Source organism: Ictalurus furcatus, chromosome 26 (genome assembly GCF_023375685.1).
Source record: "Ictalurus furcatus strain D&B chromosome 26, Billie_1.0, whole genome shotgun sequence".
In the NCBI taxonomy this organism is placed as follows: domain Eukaryota; kingdom Metazoa; phylum Chordata; class Actinopteri; order Siluriformes; family Ictaluridae; genus Ictalurus; species Ictalurus furcatus.
In genome coordinates, this window is record NC_071280.1 from 16,236,309 (window position 1) to 16,255,592 (window position 19,284).

General features: G+C 44.7%; 1 protein-coding gene across 5 annotated transcripts in view; it reads right to left on the minus strand.

Annotated features, from left to right (window-relative positions):
• The window catches only part of pibf1 (progesterone immunomodulatory binding factor 1), a 35,604-nt gene that overhangs the window by 1,128 nt on the left and 15,192 nt on the right, over window positions 1-19,284 (minus strand). For all 5 annotated transcript variants that reach the window (XM_053614990.1, XM_053614989.1, XM_053614991.1 and 2 more), the window contains 7 exons: window positions 13,986-14,151; window positions 13,073-13,223; window positions 10,495-10,585; window positions 10,286-10,388; window positions 5,380-5,510; window positions 3,250-3,334; window positions 607-771 (listed from right to left, as the gene is read on the minus strand). In XM_053614990.1, the coding sequence (XP_053470965.1) occupies window positions 607-771; window positions 3,250-3,334; window positions 5,380-5,510; window positions 10,286-10,388; window positions 10,495-10,585; window positions 13,073-13,223; window positions 13,986-14,151 (892 nt within the window). The remainder of the gene's footprint in view (window positions 1-606; window positions 772-3,249; window positions 3,335-5,379; window positions 5,511-10,285; window positions 10,389-10,494; window positions 10,586-13,072; window positions 13,224-13,985; window positions 14,152-19,284) is intronic.

Consider the following 19,284-nt stretch of genomic DNA (forward strand, 5'->3'; position numbering starts at 1 on the left):
TCGGCTATGAACAGTCATTCTCTCACCAGCTTCTCTTTTTCTCTCTCTCGCCCGTGAAGATAAATCACCAAAGAAAACCACAAAAACAAAACCACACAGCTTGTCATGTCACGAAAAAGCGTAAACTCCTGTCCAGAAGACTTTCCACGTGTTCCAGCTTTAGCTCTGACTGTTGCCAAGCGCCGACACTGGAGACTCCTTTCATAAAATGTTAAACGAACAAAAACTTCATCACATCGACAATCACACGCGGGTTGTTGTTTTATTTTTTTATACGTTCGTCTAACATGTCGGTCATTGAACTCTCGATGCAAGTTGTTACTATAGAAACAGTAACGTATACGAACAGCTGCATCAATATAAACCTTACCCAAGACCTTCTGACCGATCAGCATTCGACAGCGCCGTTTTAAAAAGTAACCATCCACGTTACAATTAAAAACAGCACAAATTGTGTATCTTGTGTGTAGTAAATATATTTTTTGATGATATAATCTAGAACAGACTCCATCTGTCCGTACTGAGATACACAGGACTTGTAGCAGGAAGCCATTTTGTGCTCATGTGAATATTACTGTTTGTTATATGGAGCTCGTGTGCACTCACAAACACCGTAGGTTTGGGTCGGAGCTGGTTCTGCTCCCCGTCTGCGGTTCTGCCGATTTCTCTGGGCCGCCGTTCCACTTCTCTGCTGCTGCTGAGCTCCGGTTCCGGCTCTCGGTTCTGCCGTGAGCGCATGCTGACCAGCACCTGCTTCATGGCGGACAGCTCCTATGAGGAAGACGCACGCAAACCGGCGGATCCGTCAGCGAGGCAGACTTAAACTCGGCTTGCGGCTCGATCAAGATGATCGACAGTGAAGTTACAGAGAATTCAATGCGTGTAAGTAGTTCACTGATTTCCACGGTGAACCCTGCAGATCTGTCACTTAGTCATCTCTACTGCTGTACGAGTGAGCGTACAGTCAGGAAGTTCAATGTTCAACACTGGTTAACGTTGCACATTTTAAAGGGGACAAATCGAGATCCGGTACGGGTCGAATATTCCACTATATACAAATGTCCAATCTAAAGACTTTCTAGTAGAAAAAGTAAACGCTTTCTGGATGTAATGTTGCCGGAGGACATCTGTCGCACTAACGATCGAGTCGCTCAGGATAAGGGATGGGTGTGTGTTCATCGTGTTGCTTCACCGAGATGTCCTTCGAAACATCATCTACATTTTATCGCTCTGCGTTTTTAAACTCGGACTGTTGGTTTCGATAGAAAGAAAAAGCGCAAAACGTCTTTTCCTAGAATTTTTTTACCAGCGTATCAACAGGGATGGGATTATAGTACATCACCTGGGGTTATTTCTACAGGTGCGATACGGCGTAATGGTCCGTAATGGTGTTAAAGTATATTATTTGCAGAAAAATCTGATTTTGGTCTTTTTTTTCCCCCCCAGAATTCAGACACAAGCTCCATCCAATGGTTTTTCCCAGACCGCCACACACCTCCTGTTAGCTAAAAACAGACACGATAAAAATGGCCTTTGTTTATCAAAGTTTTTACTCCGTACTCCACAACTCACATCTTCACATGCATTTTAGACTTTTGCTCATAGCTGAATTGCTTTTTCAATGCTCTGCAGTATTTCCCAGACATATCGTGAACATAAATAAAACACTGTCACTTCAGTTCTCTGTAGCTGCGTTGAACAATGCTGGCACTGCCTAGCTCGGAAAATAGAAAAAAAAAAACACAATAACGACACACTGTGCTACTTTGTTCATCCGGTCATGGTCATTTCTTGTCCTTGCACGATTTGTATACATCAATCAAACGATATACCAGAGAATAGAATCAACTCGATGTTGTGACATGTTTCAGTGTAATGCTTCCAAACCACATGGAAATCAGAGCTGAAACAAGGCTCTCTCTCCCCCCCCCTCTCACTCTCTCTCTCTCTCTCTCTCGCTCAAAGATGCCAAAATGTCTCTCATATCGACTGCGTATTAAAACTAAAGTGACATTGATGAGGTATTACATAAAAGGTGAAAACAATCCGACTTTAAAACCGCAGGACGCGAGACGGACTCTCTACTACGTTTTCGCCGTACGCTATTCCTTCACGAACAGAACATCCAGCACCCTTCGGTGATGAATATAGATGTGCCCGGTTGTGTGCATGTCAGGGGTCATTTAATATTTCTATTTATCACTCAGCCACCATATGCGCTGGCATGTTAAAGCGCTGTGCGAGCGAGCAGCTGTCCGCGAGGACTGCGTGCTTTATGCCAACATGCCACTGGAAGTTGTGCAGTCTGCAAAGGCTGCGCCAGCAGCAGCAGTGGCCGTGCTGGTGGGAGGGGAATGTTTGGTTCAAAATAGCTCCAAATTTCACAAATGTGTTACGAGCTTCTTTCTTAGGCTTGGCGTAGGTTCCGTGGCGAGGGAATTAGGCTCAGTAGCGAATGAAAAACGAGCACAGCTGAATTTTGTATTATTATTATTATTATTATTATTATTATTATTATTATAATTATTACTACTACTACTTCGTCTTGAGTCTTGTATTCGCACGCAGCGTGACGAAAACGATTGGATCCGAATCAGAGCGATTACATGGGACGAATTCATGAGAACCTGTTAACTGGAAATTCCTGTCATACTGCTCGAGTTTGGCATACAAAAATAAATAAATAAATAAAGGCAATTGTTGTACGGTCATCTGCGTGCAAATAATGGTGACATTAAAAAACATTTCTTATGAAGACAAGTGCTGTTGGGCAAGCTGTTCAACTACATACTCGGGTATTGCATAGGCATCATCCAGCCCAGTGCCAGATCTCGTTAATTAAGCACCAACGTGATGTTGTGAAAGAGAACGACTTGTTCTAGCAGAGGCCTGAAGTCACTAGTGTGTGACTGGCATTTTGCATGCCAGCCCACAGTGTCTGTACAACAAAGAGGGAACACCCAGAGGCAACTGCGTATGTGTGTGTGCGTGTGCGTGTGCGTGTGTGTGCGCGTGTGTGTACGTATACAATTGGGCAGCAAGTTCCATTGAAACACTCTGGGCACCTCCAATAGTAGCATCTCATTGTGTCTCACACGCACCTCAATCTCAAAATGGTTCTTTTCTCTTTTTACTGACCTATACTGAACCCTGAACAAATCCTTAATTTGACCTAGATCGGTGGCTCGTACCAAATTACAAGACAACACCTCCCTGAGGTGGTGTTACCTCGGCTGAGTCAGCAGTTACCTCTCTGTGGCTCAGGAGCCGCTCCAGATCGGCAGCCATGTTGTTTTTCACCTGCAGCAGAGATGCCCTTTCTTTCTTCATTGCACTGTGGAAACAAATCAAAAGCAGTATTGTCGTTAAATTCCAATACAATTGGGGGGGGGGGGGGGGGGGGACAAAAAACCAACCCAGTACAACAGAATCATCGAGCCTACGCTAAAACAGCAAACTCCCTATTGCTTTACATGTCGAGATTAATCCACATGATAACTGTAAAGTACTGTAACATCTGGTGGGAAAAGCACTAAATAGACTAACGGACATGAAATAACTCGACTCGATTTATTTATAGAGCACATTTAAAACAACAGAGTTGACCAAAGTGCTTCACAATCAGAAAAATCACAGAGCAGTAAAATGCCAAAACACCAACACCACTCCCCCCAACAGCCAGTGACATCACCAACAAGCTCCACAGGGCAGGGGTGAAGGTCTCGCAATCCACCGTTCGGAGAAGACTTCGAGAGCAGAAACACAGAAGCCATACCACAAGATGCAAACCGTTCATCAGAAAGCCAGATTGGAATTCGCAAAGAAATACAGAGATAAGCCAGAAAAGTTCTGGAACCGAGATGAACCTCTACCAAAGTGTGGAGAAAGAAAGGATCTGCTCATGATCCGAAACATACGGGCTGATCTGTGAAACACGGTGGAGGTAGTGCCTCGGCCTGGGCTTGCATGGTTGCTTCTGGAACATTCTCACTAATCTTTAATCGATGATGTAACTCATGATGGTAGCATCAAAATGAATTCAGAAGTCTACAGAAACAATCGGTCTTTCAGTTTACGGAGAAATGCGTCCAAATTAACCGGGAGGCGCTTTATCATGCAGCGAGTATTACACAGACTACGCGAACAGGATTCTAGCATTACCAATAACAACTCAGTATGAGATCATATTTGTTCCTCATGGTTTTCTCGTATTTCTTGCCACAGAACCTTCAACCCAATCAGCCTAGACAGGTGCAGGTGTGTAATGATTGGTTTTTATGCTCACTCAGTGACAATCCCAGTCAACCATTAGTCAATAAGTAAAGCAGAAACGCAGATACACCTTGGGGTGCTACAAACAAGTATTTCACAAGCACTTTTTCGTTTTTCAAAGTAATCAAGCTTGAGATCTGGGTCAAAGGACACGCTGGTTTCAGGTCAGTAAAAACATAGTGCTGAGGTAAACATGGCTTTGTGTCAAGCCAGAAACAACCCCTCAGGGATCTTCGAGGGGAACAAGCACTGTTTTTTTTTTTTTGTTTTTTTTTCCCTTCTTCTTTTTAATCCTCTAGCCTCCAGGAAGACATGTTAAAAGGGCAACACATGAGATGACCCGTCTACCTTTATTTGCATACTAGGACTTCTGAAGAAACTGTTTGTTTTCAAGATAATGTCATGACAATTACCAGCAAACATTAATTAGCATCTTAGAGTAATTGACAGCTTTGTGAATTCCTGAGTACGAATAGTTGTCCCTTGAAGACATAGACACGCAAGTTTACTCTCACGTGTGACAAATACCTACCTTGCATCACGCTGCTATTAAGCGGCGGGAACAAAAATTCCAGAGAAGAACTTGCCTGCGTGTAAGGACTCATCTACAGTGTCAATCTACCTTGACGTTTGTGTCAATCTCTTGAATCTCATGATCTCTTTCTTCACAGGATCTGTATCTAAAGCGTTTTTATCACCAACAGCAGCTGTGCATTTAACTACCTCGACGATTTAGCGTTCGAATATTCATGAGCCGGTGATGTTATATCGGGGTTATACAGAGCGCTCGGTTCGAGTTGGGATAAAAGTCACTTTCATGAATTGAAATTACCCACCGTAATGACTCCCTGCATTTTTCAGTGCTACGTATGACACTATCCGTGTCTGCAATGATGCTATCGGATCAGTGTATCTGTATCTGTATCCATTTAGTGCTCGGTCTGATGCTCGTGCAAAAACAGAGGAATCCCTTTTAGCACTTGAACAGTTTGAAATGAGGTGAGCCAGTGCAAATGTTAAAACATGTCAAACAGCTTTCTCTCCACAACAAAAGAGGGCGTGCTCCTTTCCCCAACTGAAATCTGGACTACTGCTCCGAATACGCACCTCACTTCTTCATCCAGCTGCGAGAGGCGCTCTTTGAGCGACTGGATCTGCGCGTCCCGCTGGCGAACCGTCTCGATGAGGTAACTGTACGGCTGCTGAGCCTGCTGAAGAAGCTGATTGGCTGCTTGCAGCTGAAACAGACAAAAGGTGCGAGTAAAGAAGTTAGAGTGAGAGAAAGAAAGAAGAAGAACCATCCAAATCAGCCAATCATGTGGCAGCAGGACAATGCGTTAAATCATTCAGATGCAGGTCCAAAAGCTGCAATCAAACATCGGGGGTGGGGTTATTTCAGAAACTGCTGATCTCCTGGGATTTTCCCCCACAACAGTATCTAGAGTTTCCACAGAATGGTGTGAAAACCAAAACACATCCAGTGAGCGGAGGTTCTGCAAGCAGGAACATCTTGTTGATGAGACGGGTCGGGTGTGAAGGACCAGACTGGGTCTGACTGAGCTGACAGGAAGGCTAAGATAACATAAATAAATAACCACTCTTTACAAGCGTGGTGAGCAGAAAAGCATCTCAGGACACAAGACGTGACGGAACCATGAAGCAGATGGGCTACGACAGCAGAAAACCAAGACGGGAAGGTCGACAGGTCACTAAACTCTCACTCGGAAAAGTTCCTCAAAACAGAGTTTGAATGGTACGTGGTACTGATTCGCGGTCGTGAAAACGTAACGCACGCTCCGTGCAAGACGATTTCGTTAAACGGTATACAAATCAAACCCGATTTATCCTATTTATCTCATCGCGACTGTCTCGGAACGTTTGACGAGTACAGCTACTTAACTTCCTCCTTTATCAAGCGGTATTAAACGGATCCATCGAGACACAAAGGGTATTAGAAACCCCTTCATTAGATACACGGATGCCTCGGAAGGTGGGGTTTAATCGGCTTGAGTGACACGGAGCGCTTCGTTTCATTTGGTGAACGAATACAAAAACAATCCCACAGATGAAAGGGCAGTTCGACGTCGGTCACTGGCTCCTCCCATCACCCGGAGACTAATCTAAGAGACGGCACCTGATTTGCCGTGATCCCGTGACGACGCGAAACGACACGTGTGATCGAACGTGAGAAGTGCAAAAACGCGACACGTCGCCGTAGCCAGGGGAACACATCGAGCATGTCTGAAGTACTTCTCTTTAGGCACCGCCAGTTCAGTTCTCACGTGTCAAGATGATGATGAGCAGACAGCCAACAGTCTTTCACTACAGGCTTTAAATTAAAAGAAGCAATTAGCTCTTCGTCCCTGCGAGCTATTCGCGACGTATCCTAGTGTGTCCGAACATCTGAAACGACGCCGCCGAATAGTCCGGCTACGATCTATAATTATGTTTTAAGCGTGTTAGGAAAAGAACGACGTCTACCTGATTTAATGCTGGAATTAGCTTTGAATGTAGGGAACAGTGCGAACTCGGCGTATCACGCACCGCTGTAGGACAGAGAGGGAACAAGTGCAGACTTGTGTCAGTTCCTGGTCCAAGTTTGACTCTGGGCGACTCCTCGACAGGGCATGAAGCCACGAGGGAGAATGAATGTCAGCGATACCATGGATCAAAGCACTTCAGATTCCTCGACAAGTATCAGCGATGGAGTTTCTTTACTGCTTATGGGAACAAATCGAGTGCTTGAAGCAGCACAGGACTCTTTCAGTTGTGTGAGCTGGCTCTGTGCTGAATTTCCACCACAAACACTTAGGTCACTGCTCGAAAGAAAACAACTGGTCCTGATCTGCTTTAATGAAACTCCATATCACGGGACTATTCCCTGCGTGGATAAAAATAATAATAACAACAATCATAATAATAATAAAAAGATTACATTTCAGTGTTTACACTTCACTCTACGTCTGGTAAAGTGTTCTCAAGCGCAAGGGGCTGAAAGCGACGAAAGGAAGCAAGGAAGGCAAGCGAGGGAAGGACGGAGGAAGATACGGCGTGAGAAATGAAAATGAGGAAGGCGAGAAAGCGAAAGGAGGCAAAGAATGTGCGAGAAAAGTAGGTAGAAACAAAGAAGTCGGTAAGCGAAAGAACAGCGAGAGTTAGGGAGAAGGAGAGGGCACATTGCGCTGTGTGTGACGGTTTAAAGCGATGCTGATCGGGCAGCTGAAAACAAAAACAAAACAAAACGTCAGCAGCGCGAACCGAGACTCAAACGGAGCTACTCGGTCAGATTAGTTCAATATGAAAATCTCTTTCCACTTTAAAATTGTTAAACAGATTCCTCAACTCTAAAAAGATATTCCAAACGTTAAGGATTCTCCGGATAACGTTTGCCTAGCTTTCACGAATGATACGCCGCCGCTGTGGAACAAAACGTCGTCATGTGAAGGCTGGGCTCGATCGTGGACATCGTGGTGAAATACACTACGTGACCGAGCCTGTGATCGAGCCTGTGATCGGTCATTACGGATTAGCGTGTCCAAGCTGATTCATATGCAACTATCGTACAAGTGTCACAAGCACGTTTATATTTACGGAATTTATTGGCCGACGCCCTTATCCAGAGCGACTTACATTCGTCTCATTTATACACCTGAGCAACGGAGCGTTAAGGGCTTTGCCCAGGGGCCCAACAGCGGTAGCTTGGCATTGCTGGGGCTTGAACTCCTGATCAGTAACCCAGAGCCTTCAACCACCGAGCCACCACTGCACGCTAAACTCATCTCTTTATGTAATTGTAAATAATACGTTGTGAAATTTTGACAGCGCCACCTGCAGTACTGGAGTATTTGAAGCTGCGGAAAGCACGTGAGCTTGTATGCTTGTGAAATTGTTCTGCACTTATATAGCGCGTTTTTTACCTTAGTGGTTCCAAAGTGCTTTACACTGGTTCTCATTCACCCATTCACACACACACACACACACACACACACACACACACACACACACACAGAGCTGCCATGCAAGGCGCTAACTTGCCATCGGGAGCAACTTGGGGTTCAGTGTCTTGCCCAAGGACACTTCGGCATGTGGAATCACGTGGGACGGGAATCGAACCGCCGACCCTACGATTAGTGGACAACCCGCTCTACTACCCGAGCCACGGCCGCCCGATTGAACGGTTTCGATGGTTCGTCTTCGAACAACACTCACATATGTCGTCTCTGCATTAAGTATCCTGAGGCCTTAAAAAACTAGCAGAGAACAATACAGCGCTTTACAAGCACTACAATTACTCCACTTCCTCATCCATATAATCAGTGCACATCATTAAATAAATCATCTTTTTTTTCCCCCGTGGGTAACACGCCGTCTCCTATGCAACCCGATCCCGAAACAGAAACGTTTACTCGGTGTCCTGTACCGATCTAATCCTCGACAGCGCGTTTGAAACCCAGCGCACAAACGCAATCGATGAGGCTCGCTGGAAATCTACTGCAACATCTGTGACTCATTCCCAAGTTTCGAGAGCCTCTGTAAACTCTGGGGAGTTTCTGCACGGATGTAGCAAGCGGAGGCGTTCGCACGGCTTGTCCGTGTGCTCAGGGGACGTCAAGACTGAAACCGAAGTGAGTCGGTTAGTGGAAACTTGCCAAAATCTGCCATCGTTTAAAAAAAAAAAAAACAAAAAAAAGTTCAAAATTAGATCGTGACATGCCTGACTGCACCTCGATAATCCGGCCTGCCGTTAAGATTAGCAGCTCGCCGTTTGAGTAGGCTACAACGAGACTACGTGTGTGTTGAAGGATAAGAACGGTAGCTGTCGGTGCAAAGTGATGGTGTGTAAATATTGGCACATTCTTCGCCACTGTAGATCAGAAACATGTTTCCACTACTCACGAATGACAGAAAGAAAGAATGAACGACTCTTCAGGTTAAGCCTGCAGTGACATACGTGATGTTAGAACAACACTCACTTCCTGAACTCTGGGTCTCAGTGAGCATTTTTTTTTGTGTTGTGCTTTTTCCATTGACTATCGCTCCTCCAATCGGACGGCTTTTAACACAGACGCGAACTGATGGTACCGATTTGTCGCTTGTACTCTATACGGATTTTTTAAAAAAGAATTAAAAAAGGCAAGAATAAAATTTTAAAAAATAGTGCTAAGGTGACAATCACAGTGTCACTCGCCAATTGTTTGGGTCATGCGAGCTCATGTGTGCGGAAGAGGGCAGATAGCGCTTTCCTCGGAGTGATTAGGCTAAATGAGAGAGAAATCTTTCCGCCTACATTTCTACAAACCTTAAATTCACAAACGGTTTTATGATCCAAATGCAGACAAGCCATTATTTTCTGATTATACATTATAATCAAGTGTATCTCTACAATGCTATATTCATTCTCTACTATTCTTTCCAACATTTAGAAACAGGCGCCTTTTCTTTCTTTTTTTTTTTTTTATCTGAACGGCCAATCAGATGAAGACGATATCGTAGATTACTGCAAATCATAAACACTCTCTTGTGCTCACCCCAGAACTCTTATTCACAATTTGTTTTACTCTTCTATACGTCTAAACTCCAGTGATTTATAATCCTTCTATCTGGTGTCACCCAGAAGAGGACGGGTTTCATGGTTTGAGAGAGGTTTTCCTCCTCTGGCTGGTTGATTAAGGATCTAAAACGACGTCCGGGTTTCCGCAGGGCTGCTTTGTGGGGATGTCTGTCTCTTAAACGCGCTACGCCGTACAAACGGCGTCCCTGTGACCGCTCTAGCGGTCGTAGGAAAACGAACGAACGCTAAAAACGTCCCATGTGTTTAGCGCCCTGATGATAAACCACTCCTGAGACGGAGCTTAAAACAAAACCAAAAAAAAAAAAACCAAACCCTGTGTGTTTATATTTGTGGTTGGGCGTGAAGATGAATTCTGTTGGTTGGAGCTTATGTTGTCATCTCTGTGCGGTGATGTATGACTAAGAGTGTAAGTGTTTGAGCATGGGTTTGAGAGCATAATACTTCTTCTGAGATCTGCCCTGCGTGGGCGGTGCTTCTCTCCAGGTCTCTCCTTAGCAGAGTATTTTGCTTCTCTAACTGCAGAACCCTTCTTGCCAGATGAACGCTGTAAACACACACACACACACACACACACACGTGACTTCTTCAAGCATCGTTCATCGTTAACAGCAGTTTAAAGCGCCGTGAAGACACTTGACCTCTACTCTCACCTCTGCTTCAGCCTCCTCTTGGCCGTGGTCGGCACGTTCGCTCCATAACCGTATGAAAACAGCACCCTCTCGGCGTCATCCTGATTTTCCACTATAAAACACGGAGGGGGAAGAGAAAAAAAAAAAACCTAACGTGTGCAACTTAACGTGTTTGGATGCCTCTCAGACCACCCACCATCAGGACCAAAGGGGAGAGGCTAACTACGCTCATAAAATATTCTCTCTCTCTCTCCAAGCTTAGAACGTACAGAAGTTTTCAAAACAAAGCAGAGCCAAAGTAAGTTAATGAACTCTGGAACGAACGGCGTTGAAAGCAAAAACGTGCGTTCGTTAGTCAAGTCGTAAAACACGGTGCGATAGGCAGAAACAACGAGAAAAAATGAGAACTCCAGTGGGAGTTCAAACATAATCTCTATCCACCATATCTGTACGGGACGGAACGATACGATCAAACACGTATCAAACACGTATCAAACACGTTTCCAACACGTATCAAACACGTTTCCACGGAAATCCTAAGGGCAGTGAAGCACTAATTCTTCGATCAAATTAACCTCTAAATCTGTACAATTCCTCCATGTGGAGAAGAATCTGTGCTCGAGTGATAGCAGTGCAGCTCGTTTGAGCGCACGACGATACCGAAAGAAAAAAAATAATAAACTTTTCACAAAGAATAAGAAATCGGAAGAAGTTTGAGAAACTCGGATAAAACCGTATAAGAAGTCTTGTTAGACTTTCTCTCATATCCATCTCTTTCTTTAGAGCGTAAGGGTTTTAAATGATCTTTATCTAGGAACACATTTTGAAGACGTTTATTCAGCTGCCCTCGGAGTTCTGTTGTACAGTCCGCTCCGAAACTACTGGAACGGCAAGGCCGAGTCGGTTGTTTTTTTTTTTTTTTGCTGTAGACTGAAGACATTTTTGAGGGTTTGAGATCCAAAGATATATGAATATGAGAAGAGAGTTTAGAATTTCAGCTTTTATTTCCCCGGTATTTATATGCAGACGTGCGAGACGACATAAAACACGGCACGTTTTCAGACCAATTTGTAGGCGAGCAAAAATATTGGGACGGGAGACTGACGGGAGTTTCTTGTTACCCGGGTGTGTCCTGTTCGTTTGATTGTTTACACAATAAATAGCTCTGAATAGTTTCACCTGTGATGGTGTTTTAAAAAGAAAAAAGGGGAAAGAAAAAAAACAAACAAACAAAAAAAAAGGGTAAGCCAATATGAAGACCAGAGAGCTGCCTATGGGAGAAAAACAAGCCATTTTGAAGCTTTGATTCAGAGGCATTGCAGAAACATCGGGCATAGCCAGTACAACAACTTGGACTGTCATGAAAAAGACTGCGCAACAGACACCGAATGGGTCGGACAAGGAAAACAACAGCAGAAGCTGATGACAGAAACATTATGAAAGCTGTGAAGGAAAACCCAAAAACAACAGTCATTGACATCACCAACAGCCTCCACAGGGGACTGTAAATTATTTCTGAGTAAACTGCTTTTATTCTTTTTAGTTCTCAGTCCAGGGACTCATATACACTGAAGTCTTAAAAAAAAAACAACAACAAGCTATTCTTCATGTTCATCCTTGCTACTCGGTCATTAAGCTATAAAATAATTTCACAAGTCGGTTCTCAGACCTGCTTTTCTCTTTCGAGTCAGAGCAGACTCGAGATCTGTAATCTGTAACCGCTCGGTGCGTTTTTAAATTACGCCGGCCATTCAGATTTCAGATCGTAACACGGGACGAGTTTTGAAACGAGTCATCCGTGTCTTCTGCTTCAAATCGTACTCTCGTGACCTGATTTTCAAATAAATGTTAAACGCTTCCCTTTATCCGACGTGAATTCGTATGCAGTTCCTCTTAAGCCGCCACAGCGGCTACGGCGATGAATGACCTTTTTAATTCGAGCGGGTGAAAACAAAACGTTGACTTTGTGCACATCACGCAAGGTTGTTTACCGCACACTCCCACATCTGACTGGACAGCTAAGATCTAGCTACTGTTCTGAAGCACTAGGAAAGCTCGGGGGTTTTCTCACAAGCGTGCTGTTCTAATGAAGCATACATCATGCTTAAAAGGAAAACACCCTGAAAACCCATTAATATGAAAATATTTGAGATGGGTTGCTGCTATATTTCTGCTATTCCGGTTAGGCTAGTTGGCGATCTATGGGGTCACGAGCGTGATGGGACGAACGACAGTGTTCGCACGAACGCTTTAGAAGCTGATCTGTTTGAGATGAGGAGGCGTGAGAGCTGGAGAGACTGAAGCACTAAAGCACCGACGTATCCCTCTCTCTCTTTGGGTAGAGATGAACCCGAGGACTCAATCCCACTGGCATCAGCAGGTAGTCGAACGGCATCGTGGGTAACGTAGGAAACCGTTAACCAACGTGAAACGTCTAGCGTTAAATAAATAAATAAATAAATTTAAAAAAAAAGTGAACTCATTTAAAAAAAAAAAACAACAACAAACTTGGACGCTTCATTTACGCCTACAGGAAAGAAAAAAAAAAAAAAAATAAGTGGAAAGCTGATTCCTGGATCAGCTGGTAAATTCGTCTCACTCTCTGCTGCCTGCATGGTGACGTCATCCAGCTCCTTCTCCAGCTCCTCGTAGGTCTCCAACCTCACCTGCTGCTCGGCATTCTGGGATTGCAGTTCCGTGATGCGTTTCTCGGATGACGACTGGAGCGCGTAGAACTCCTTGGTTAGAACCTAAGACAGAAAGACGCCGATTCAGACGGTTCTGCGGAGGCGGGATCGAAACGTTTTTAGCTATTTACGCTGCCTTCGACGTAAAGGCCGTAACGGCGTCATTTCCGCCCTCCGGACTAAAGAAATGATTCGGTTCCTACTCAGGAACTAGATTTCCTCAGCACCTAGTACAGCAAGTGACGGCCATTCACACAACATACCTTTAAATAGTACGAATATTTGTTTTAGCGCAATCTACAAACAGACATCCTGTCATATCTATCTCACCGTGTTCCGCCAATTTTTACTTGAGGCGTTGAAAATGATGTCAGTGAAGCTCTGAGGTAATTCGAATGCAGCGTTAGCTCTTAGGTAGGTGATGGAGGGTCACATGACTTTTGTTCAGGTTTTATTTCCTCTATACGCTACTGTACACGCATGCACTAGAATAAGGACGGGGTTTTGTCCTGCCTTGTATTGTGCGAGGAAAACAAAACCCAAACAAAACAGTTTTTGTTTGGAGATGGGCAGTCGTAGCGCAGTGGTTAAGACTTCTGACCAGAAGGTCATGAGTTCAAACCCCAGCACCGCCAAGCTGCCACTGCTGGGCCCTTGAGCAAGGCCCTTAACCCTCCACTGCTCAGTTATATAAATAAAACGCACGTAAGTCGCTCTGGATAAGGGCGTCTGCCAAATTCTGTAAATGTAAATGAAACAAAGGAATAGACACAACAGTAAAAAAGCTGATGACAAGGCAGCGTAAGGTGATGAAAGGACACCTGCCTCCAGTTTCTTCTGCTGCTTCTCACACTCTATCTGGCACAGGCTGAGGTTCCTGGCCGTCTCCGCCTGCACGATCTGAGCGCGCTCGGCTTCGAAAGCCTTCAGCTTGGTCTGGTTCTGCAGCTCGGCCGCGCGGCTCTCGGACTTCAGCTGCAGCTGCCTGAACCTGCGCTCGTGCAAAACGCAACACACAAACATTTTCAAAACGGGTGTTCTTCATACCTGGAATACACACAGGCAGATCGGATTACACTTCTGTAAAGGTGTCACTTATGTTTTCTCTTCTTCAGTGCAGCACACGCCCATACACTCATCCACCCACCCCAGCACGACGCCTGGGAACGCTTATGCTTAAGCGGTGTAACAAAGACAGCGGCAGCGCCTCACGTGCTTGGTACGCGACAGCCCAAATTTGCACAAAAAAAAAAAAAAGACACAATCGAGGACATCAGAAACAACTATGAAAGCGTAAAGCGCTGGTGCTGTTATGAAACACTAAATATTGGTTGCTCTAATAAGTTGGGACGTTTTTGTATGTTCCCCTGTTTAAGCTTCGAGCAGAAACATGCCATGACCTACTTTATGCATACAATACTGTAGCCTGTTAGCTGTTAGTCAATGGTACAGGTGGTACACGGGTTAACACCCTTTTGAGACTGTGTCATTTTACCACTTTCTTCCTCGCTCGTACACTCACCCACACAGACACCTGACTCAATACCTGAGCGCTCTGACGCACGCCGTAATCATGGCGTGTCTTCTTTTTTTCTTTCGTTGCAAACAAAAAAAAAAAAAAATCCATATTTCAACAGATCCTGGCATGTTCGCTTAGCCGCTTAAACTTGGCAGCTCACGGTAAAATTCTCATTTGTGTTCTCCTCTGATCACTGGCGGTTGGGAGGATTACTACTATAATGGCGTAATTATTTTTTTTTCTTTTTAATCATCTTAGGCAACATGCAGCCAGTAACCGTATACAAACAGATTTCCTAACACAGACAAACTAACTGACGAAGCAGAATCACTTTTACTTGTCACTTGTGATGTGATGCATGTCTAAAAACTGTCTCAAGCTTCAAAGAACCACGTGAGTGGACACCACACGGCACTTACAAATCTCAGAACTGCTGCACTGTTGACATGTCATGACTTTTATCACTTGCCATCTGTAGTTTTGTTAACGTAGGGGTGTGTACACGGCCTGAGTGATTGAGGACTCGGCTCGCGCACGCGCACACGCACACGCACGCGCGCACGCAAGCTCCCAAGCGAAGCACAGCTGATCCGCCATGTGACACTCTCACGTTTCTGCAGCATTTGGTCTGAAAAACAGAGACAGTTGTGTAGGAAGGAGTGTCGCCATTCTACAGTCGTACGTTCCACAATCGTTTTGACGTGACAAATTAGCACACGAATAGATGGATGATAAACGGGTTCAGGGATCTGCTGCGCGTGACCGCAGATGAATTTGATTAGTCTCTCATTCGCTATTGCTCATCACATGCATTTACTACTCGTCATAGATGTACCATAGAGCCTCTGTCTCTGGAGTGGACAGAGATTTGTCACAGAGTGACATGTACCCAAAATTATTCAGAGACTGGGAAATCGGTGCTAAAATCCCGTAGCGTGCACTCGGCCTTAGCGAAGAACAGATTTTCTTGTATACTCTTTGAACAAGCGTCTCTCAGAAGTAAAGATGGGTTGGAATCAGGATGGAAGCGTATGTTGCTCGAACACCTGTATATACCTTTCAGCACTGATGGTGCCTTTCCAGATGTTCAAGCTGCCCATTCCATAGGCACTAATGCACCCCCATAACATTTCTATACCACCATACCCAATCATCAAACTGACCGGTTCCCAATTAACCTCCAGCCATTTCTTTTTAGTAACCCTTACTTTTCCAGCCTTATGTTGCCCCGGTCCCTACTTCTTTCAGACGTGTTACGGCCATCGAATTCAAAATGCCCTTACATTTCCTCAGTTTAAACATTCAATATGTTTATGTTCTATTGTGAATAACGTACGGGTTTATGAGATTTGCAGATCATTGCATTCTGTTTTTATTTACATTTTACACGGTGTCCCACTGTGTTTTTTTGGAATTGGGGTTGTACGTTTACATACCGTATGCGTATATATATTCTTAAAAAAGAATAACCCCTCTCCTGCAATTAGCTCGCTCTTTCGAAATATTCTCTTTTTTTAATATAGAAACCATACTTCATGTATTCGGACTGGACAGTAATCTGTAATCATTAAGTATCTGTAATTGTATAAGTATGGCACCGTACCTACCCATCAGCGTGCTTGAGTATTTAGTGGCAGTGTGATCATTTTTAATAATATACAGAATGTAGCTCTACCTGTTACCACCTGGAGAAGTTTCCAGTCTGCGTCTGAGATGGCATGAACAGATGTTATCACACCAAAGCCTTTTGATCAGGCTAAATTTAGATCTCAGAATGTCTTGTTTTTCCTGATACCGAATGTCATGGATCGGTGTTTAAAATGTCGTTTTGTGGCGAGTTTTCCTTGTCGGCAGCGTCATGGGCGATCGAAACCTGATTTCTGTAAGGCCGCTTTGTGATTATGTCTACTGTTAAAATCCTGCTGTTTCAAATAAAATGAAACGGTATTACACATTTCTAAAGTTGGGACAGGGGTAATTTTGGACTAATAGCGATGTGACGAGTTGAAATAAGAAGGTGGTGTGAAACAGGTGAGGCAATCGTCTGATCGTAGTATATAAGGAGCCTCCAAAAAAGGCCTAGTCTTTAAAGAGCGAGGATGGGTCGAGGCTCGTCGAGCTGCCAACAGATGAGTCAGAGAATAATCCAACACTTTGAGAACGACATTCACCAAAGACAAATCAGAAGGATTTGGGGCATTTCACGTTCTACAGTGCACAAGATCATTAAAATATTCCAAGAATCCGGTGAAATCTCGATGCGTAAAGGGCGAGGCCGAAAACCAGTTCTGAATGCGCGTGATCTCTGATCCCTCAGACATCACCGTCTTAAAAACCGTCATGAGTCTGTAATGGAGATCCTGACATGGGCTCGGGAATACTTCGGTAAACCTTCAACACCATTCGCCGCTGCATCCACAGATGCAAGTTAAGGCTTTACGATGCAAAGCAGAAGCCGTACATCAACACTGTCCAGAAGCTCCGCCCACTTCTCTGGGCTCGATCTCATCCGAGATGGACAGTAGCACAGTGGAATCGTGTTCTGTGGTCCGACGAGTCGACGTTTCTAATAGTTTTAGGACAAAACAGCCGTCGTGTTCTCCTCGGGCCAAAGAGTATGGGGGCGTGTCAGTGCGCATGGTACGGGGGTGTGTCAGTGCCAATGGCATGGGTAACTTGCACACCTGTGAGGGCATTATTAATGCAGAAAGATATGTACATATTTTGGAGCAACATATGCTGCCATCCAGAGCAGGACAACGCCAAACCACATTCTGCCGGGATTACAAGCGCACGGTTGCGTAAGCAGAGAGTGCGGGCGCTAGCGTGGCCTGCTGCAGTCCTGACCCGTCTCCCATTGAGAACGTGTGGCGCATTATGAAGCGCAAAATAAAGCAACGAAGTCTCTGTACAGTCGCTCAGCTGAAGAAATGCATAATGGATGAATGGGGAAAATTCCACTCGCTAAACTTAACCAACTGGTTTCTACACTCAGCGTCCAGACACTTAATAAGTGTTACTCAAAGAAAAGCTCATGCTACACAGCGGTAAACGGTCGACTGTCTCGACTTTTTTGCAGTGTGTTGCAGTTATCAGATCTGAAATGAGTGTGAACTGATTTTATTTTTGAAAATATACAAAGTAAAATATCAAATAACGTACTAATGATGTGTTTTCAATATAGTACCGGGTGAACTGAATTTTCAAATGACTCCATACTGTCCCAGATTTTTCAGAATTGGGGTTGTACAGTCAGTCATGTGATCCTGATAGTTCTGAAGAGGAAAACATGCACGAGACCTGGGACTACATGATAATCATCCAATTCAGAAAGGCACTTGTATCTTGAGTGTATACTGTATTTTAAAAACGTTACCGCATGCATCATCATGCAAGCAAACAGTGTCCGGTGTCCAAATTCTAACCTTAACCATTAGCACAGTTATCTGATTGCCCAATCTAAAAACTGCCATCATGGTTAAGATCAGATTAAAAGTCCAGCTCTAATCTGATCATAGCTTTGTTTACTGAATACCATCCAGCCCTCATCCAAACCTAGATGCCCTCTGCCACAGACAGTTATATAATAAATAAGAGATAAGTTATGAATCCTGCATATTCATGCAATTATCCAGTCGGCCAATCATGTTTGGGCGGGGGGGGGGGGGGGGGGGTTTAAAAAATAACCACTCAGTACACACACAAATAACCACTCAGTACAACCGTGGTGAGCAGTAAAGCACCTCAGAATGCACAGAGATCACATTCCCCCCGTTCTTATGCTATATATGAACATTAACTGAAGCTCTTGATCTGTATCTGCACGATTTCATGCATCGTGCTGCTGCCGCAACGTGATTGGCCGAGCTGATAATTGCGAGAACGAACAGGAATACAGGTGTTCCTATTAAAGTGTCCAGTGAGTATTCATTGCACTAGTCTAAATTTAGAGACGCGGGTCTAAATCCTAACGCACATTTTGATCGTTCTCACAAGATGGACGTCGAACACTGATATTTTCTAGTCAGCCGTTGACATTTTTGTTTCTGTCCTCAAAACCCTTTCCCACGTTTCGAAACGATGAGTCAGAGTGACCGTTACACAACTCGACACAATGCAACCTATGATCCACTTTCCCCCTCTTTTCCCTTGTCAAAACATGACCAGTCCGCCGCAAAGGGAGCCCTGAGGCGTTTATGGGGTGGAGGGCAACAGCGGGAAAGGAGCATGTGTCACTTGCACTCTTCTCTCCCCTCCTCTCAGCCCAGCTCCTGGGTGAATGCGAGCGATCCGTTCCCCAGGGCCAGAAAAACGCGGGCTATGCCCAACAACTGTGCAGCGAGGAGCCGCTGGAATGCCAGGCATGCGTCTGGAGTGCAGTGACACACTGCGAGCCTGTGACATGGGCAAATAAGGGCTCGACGCTGCTGAAGAACGGGGGGGGGGAGGAGACAACCAATGAGGGATGATCATGGGTGAAAGTGTGTGCGCACACCCCCCCCGTACCGGAAATCGCAAAACGGTAGAAGCCTACAGGATTAAGTGTTGAAAGATGCATCCTTTGACACCACTTACACCTGCTGCATTGGCACCGAATAATTTTTC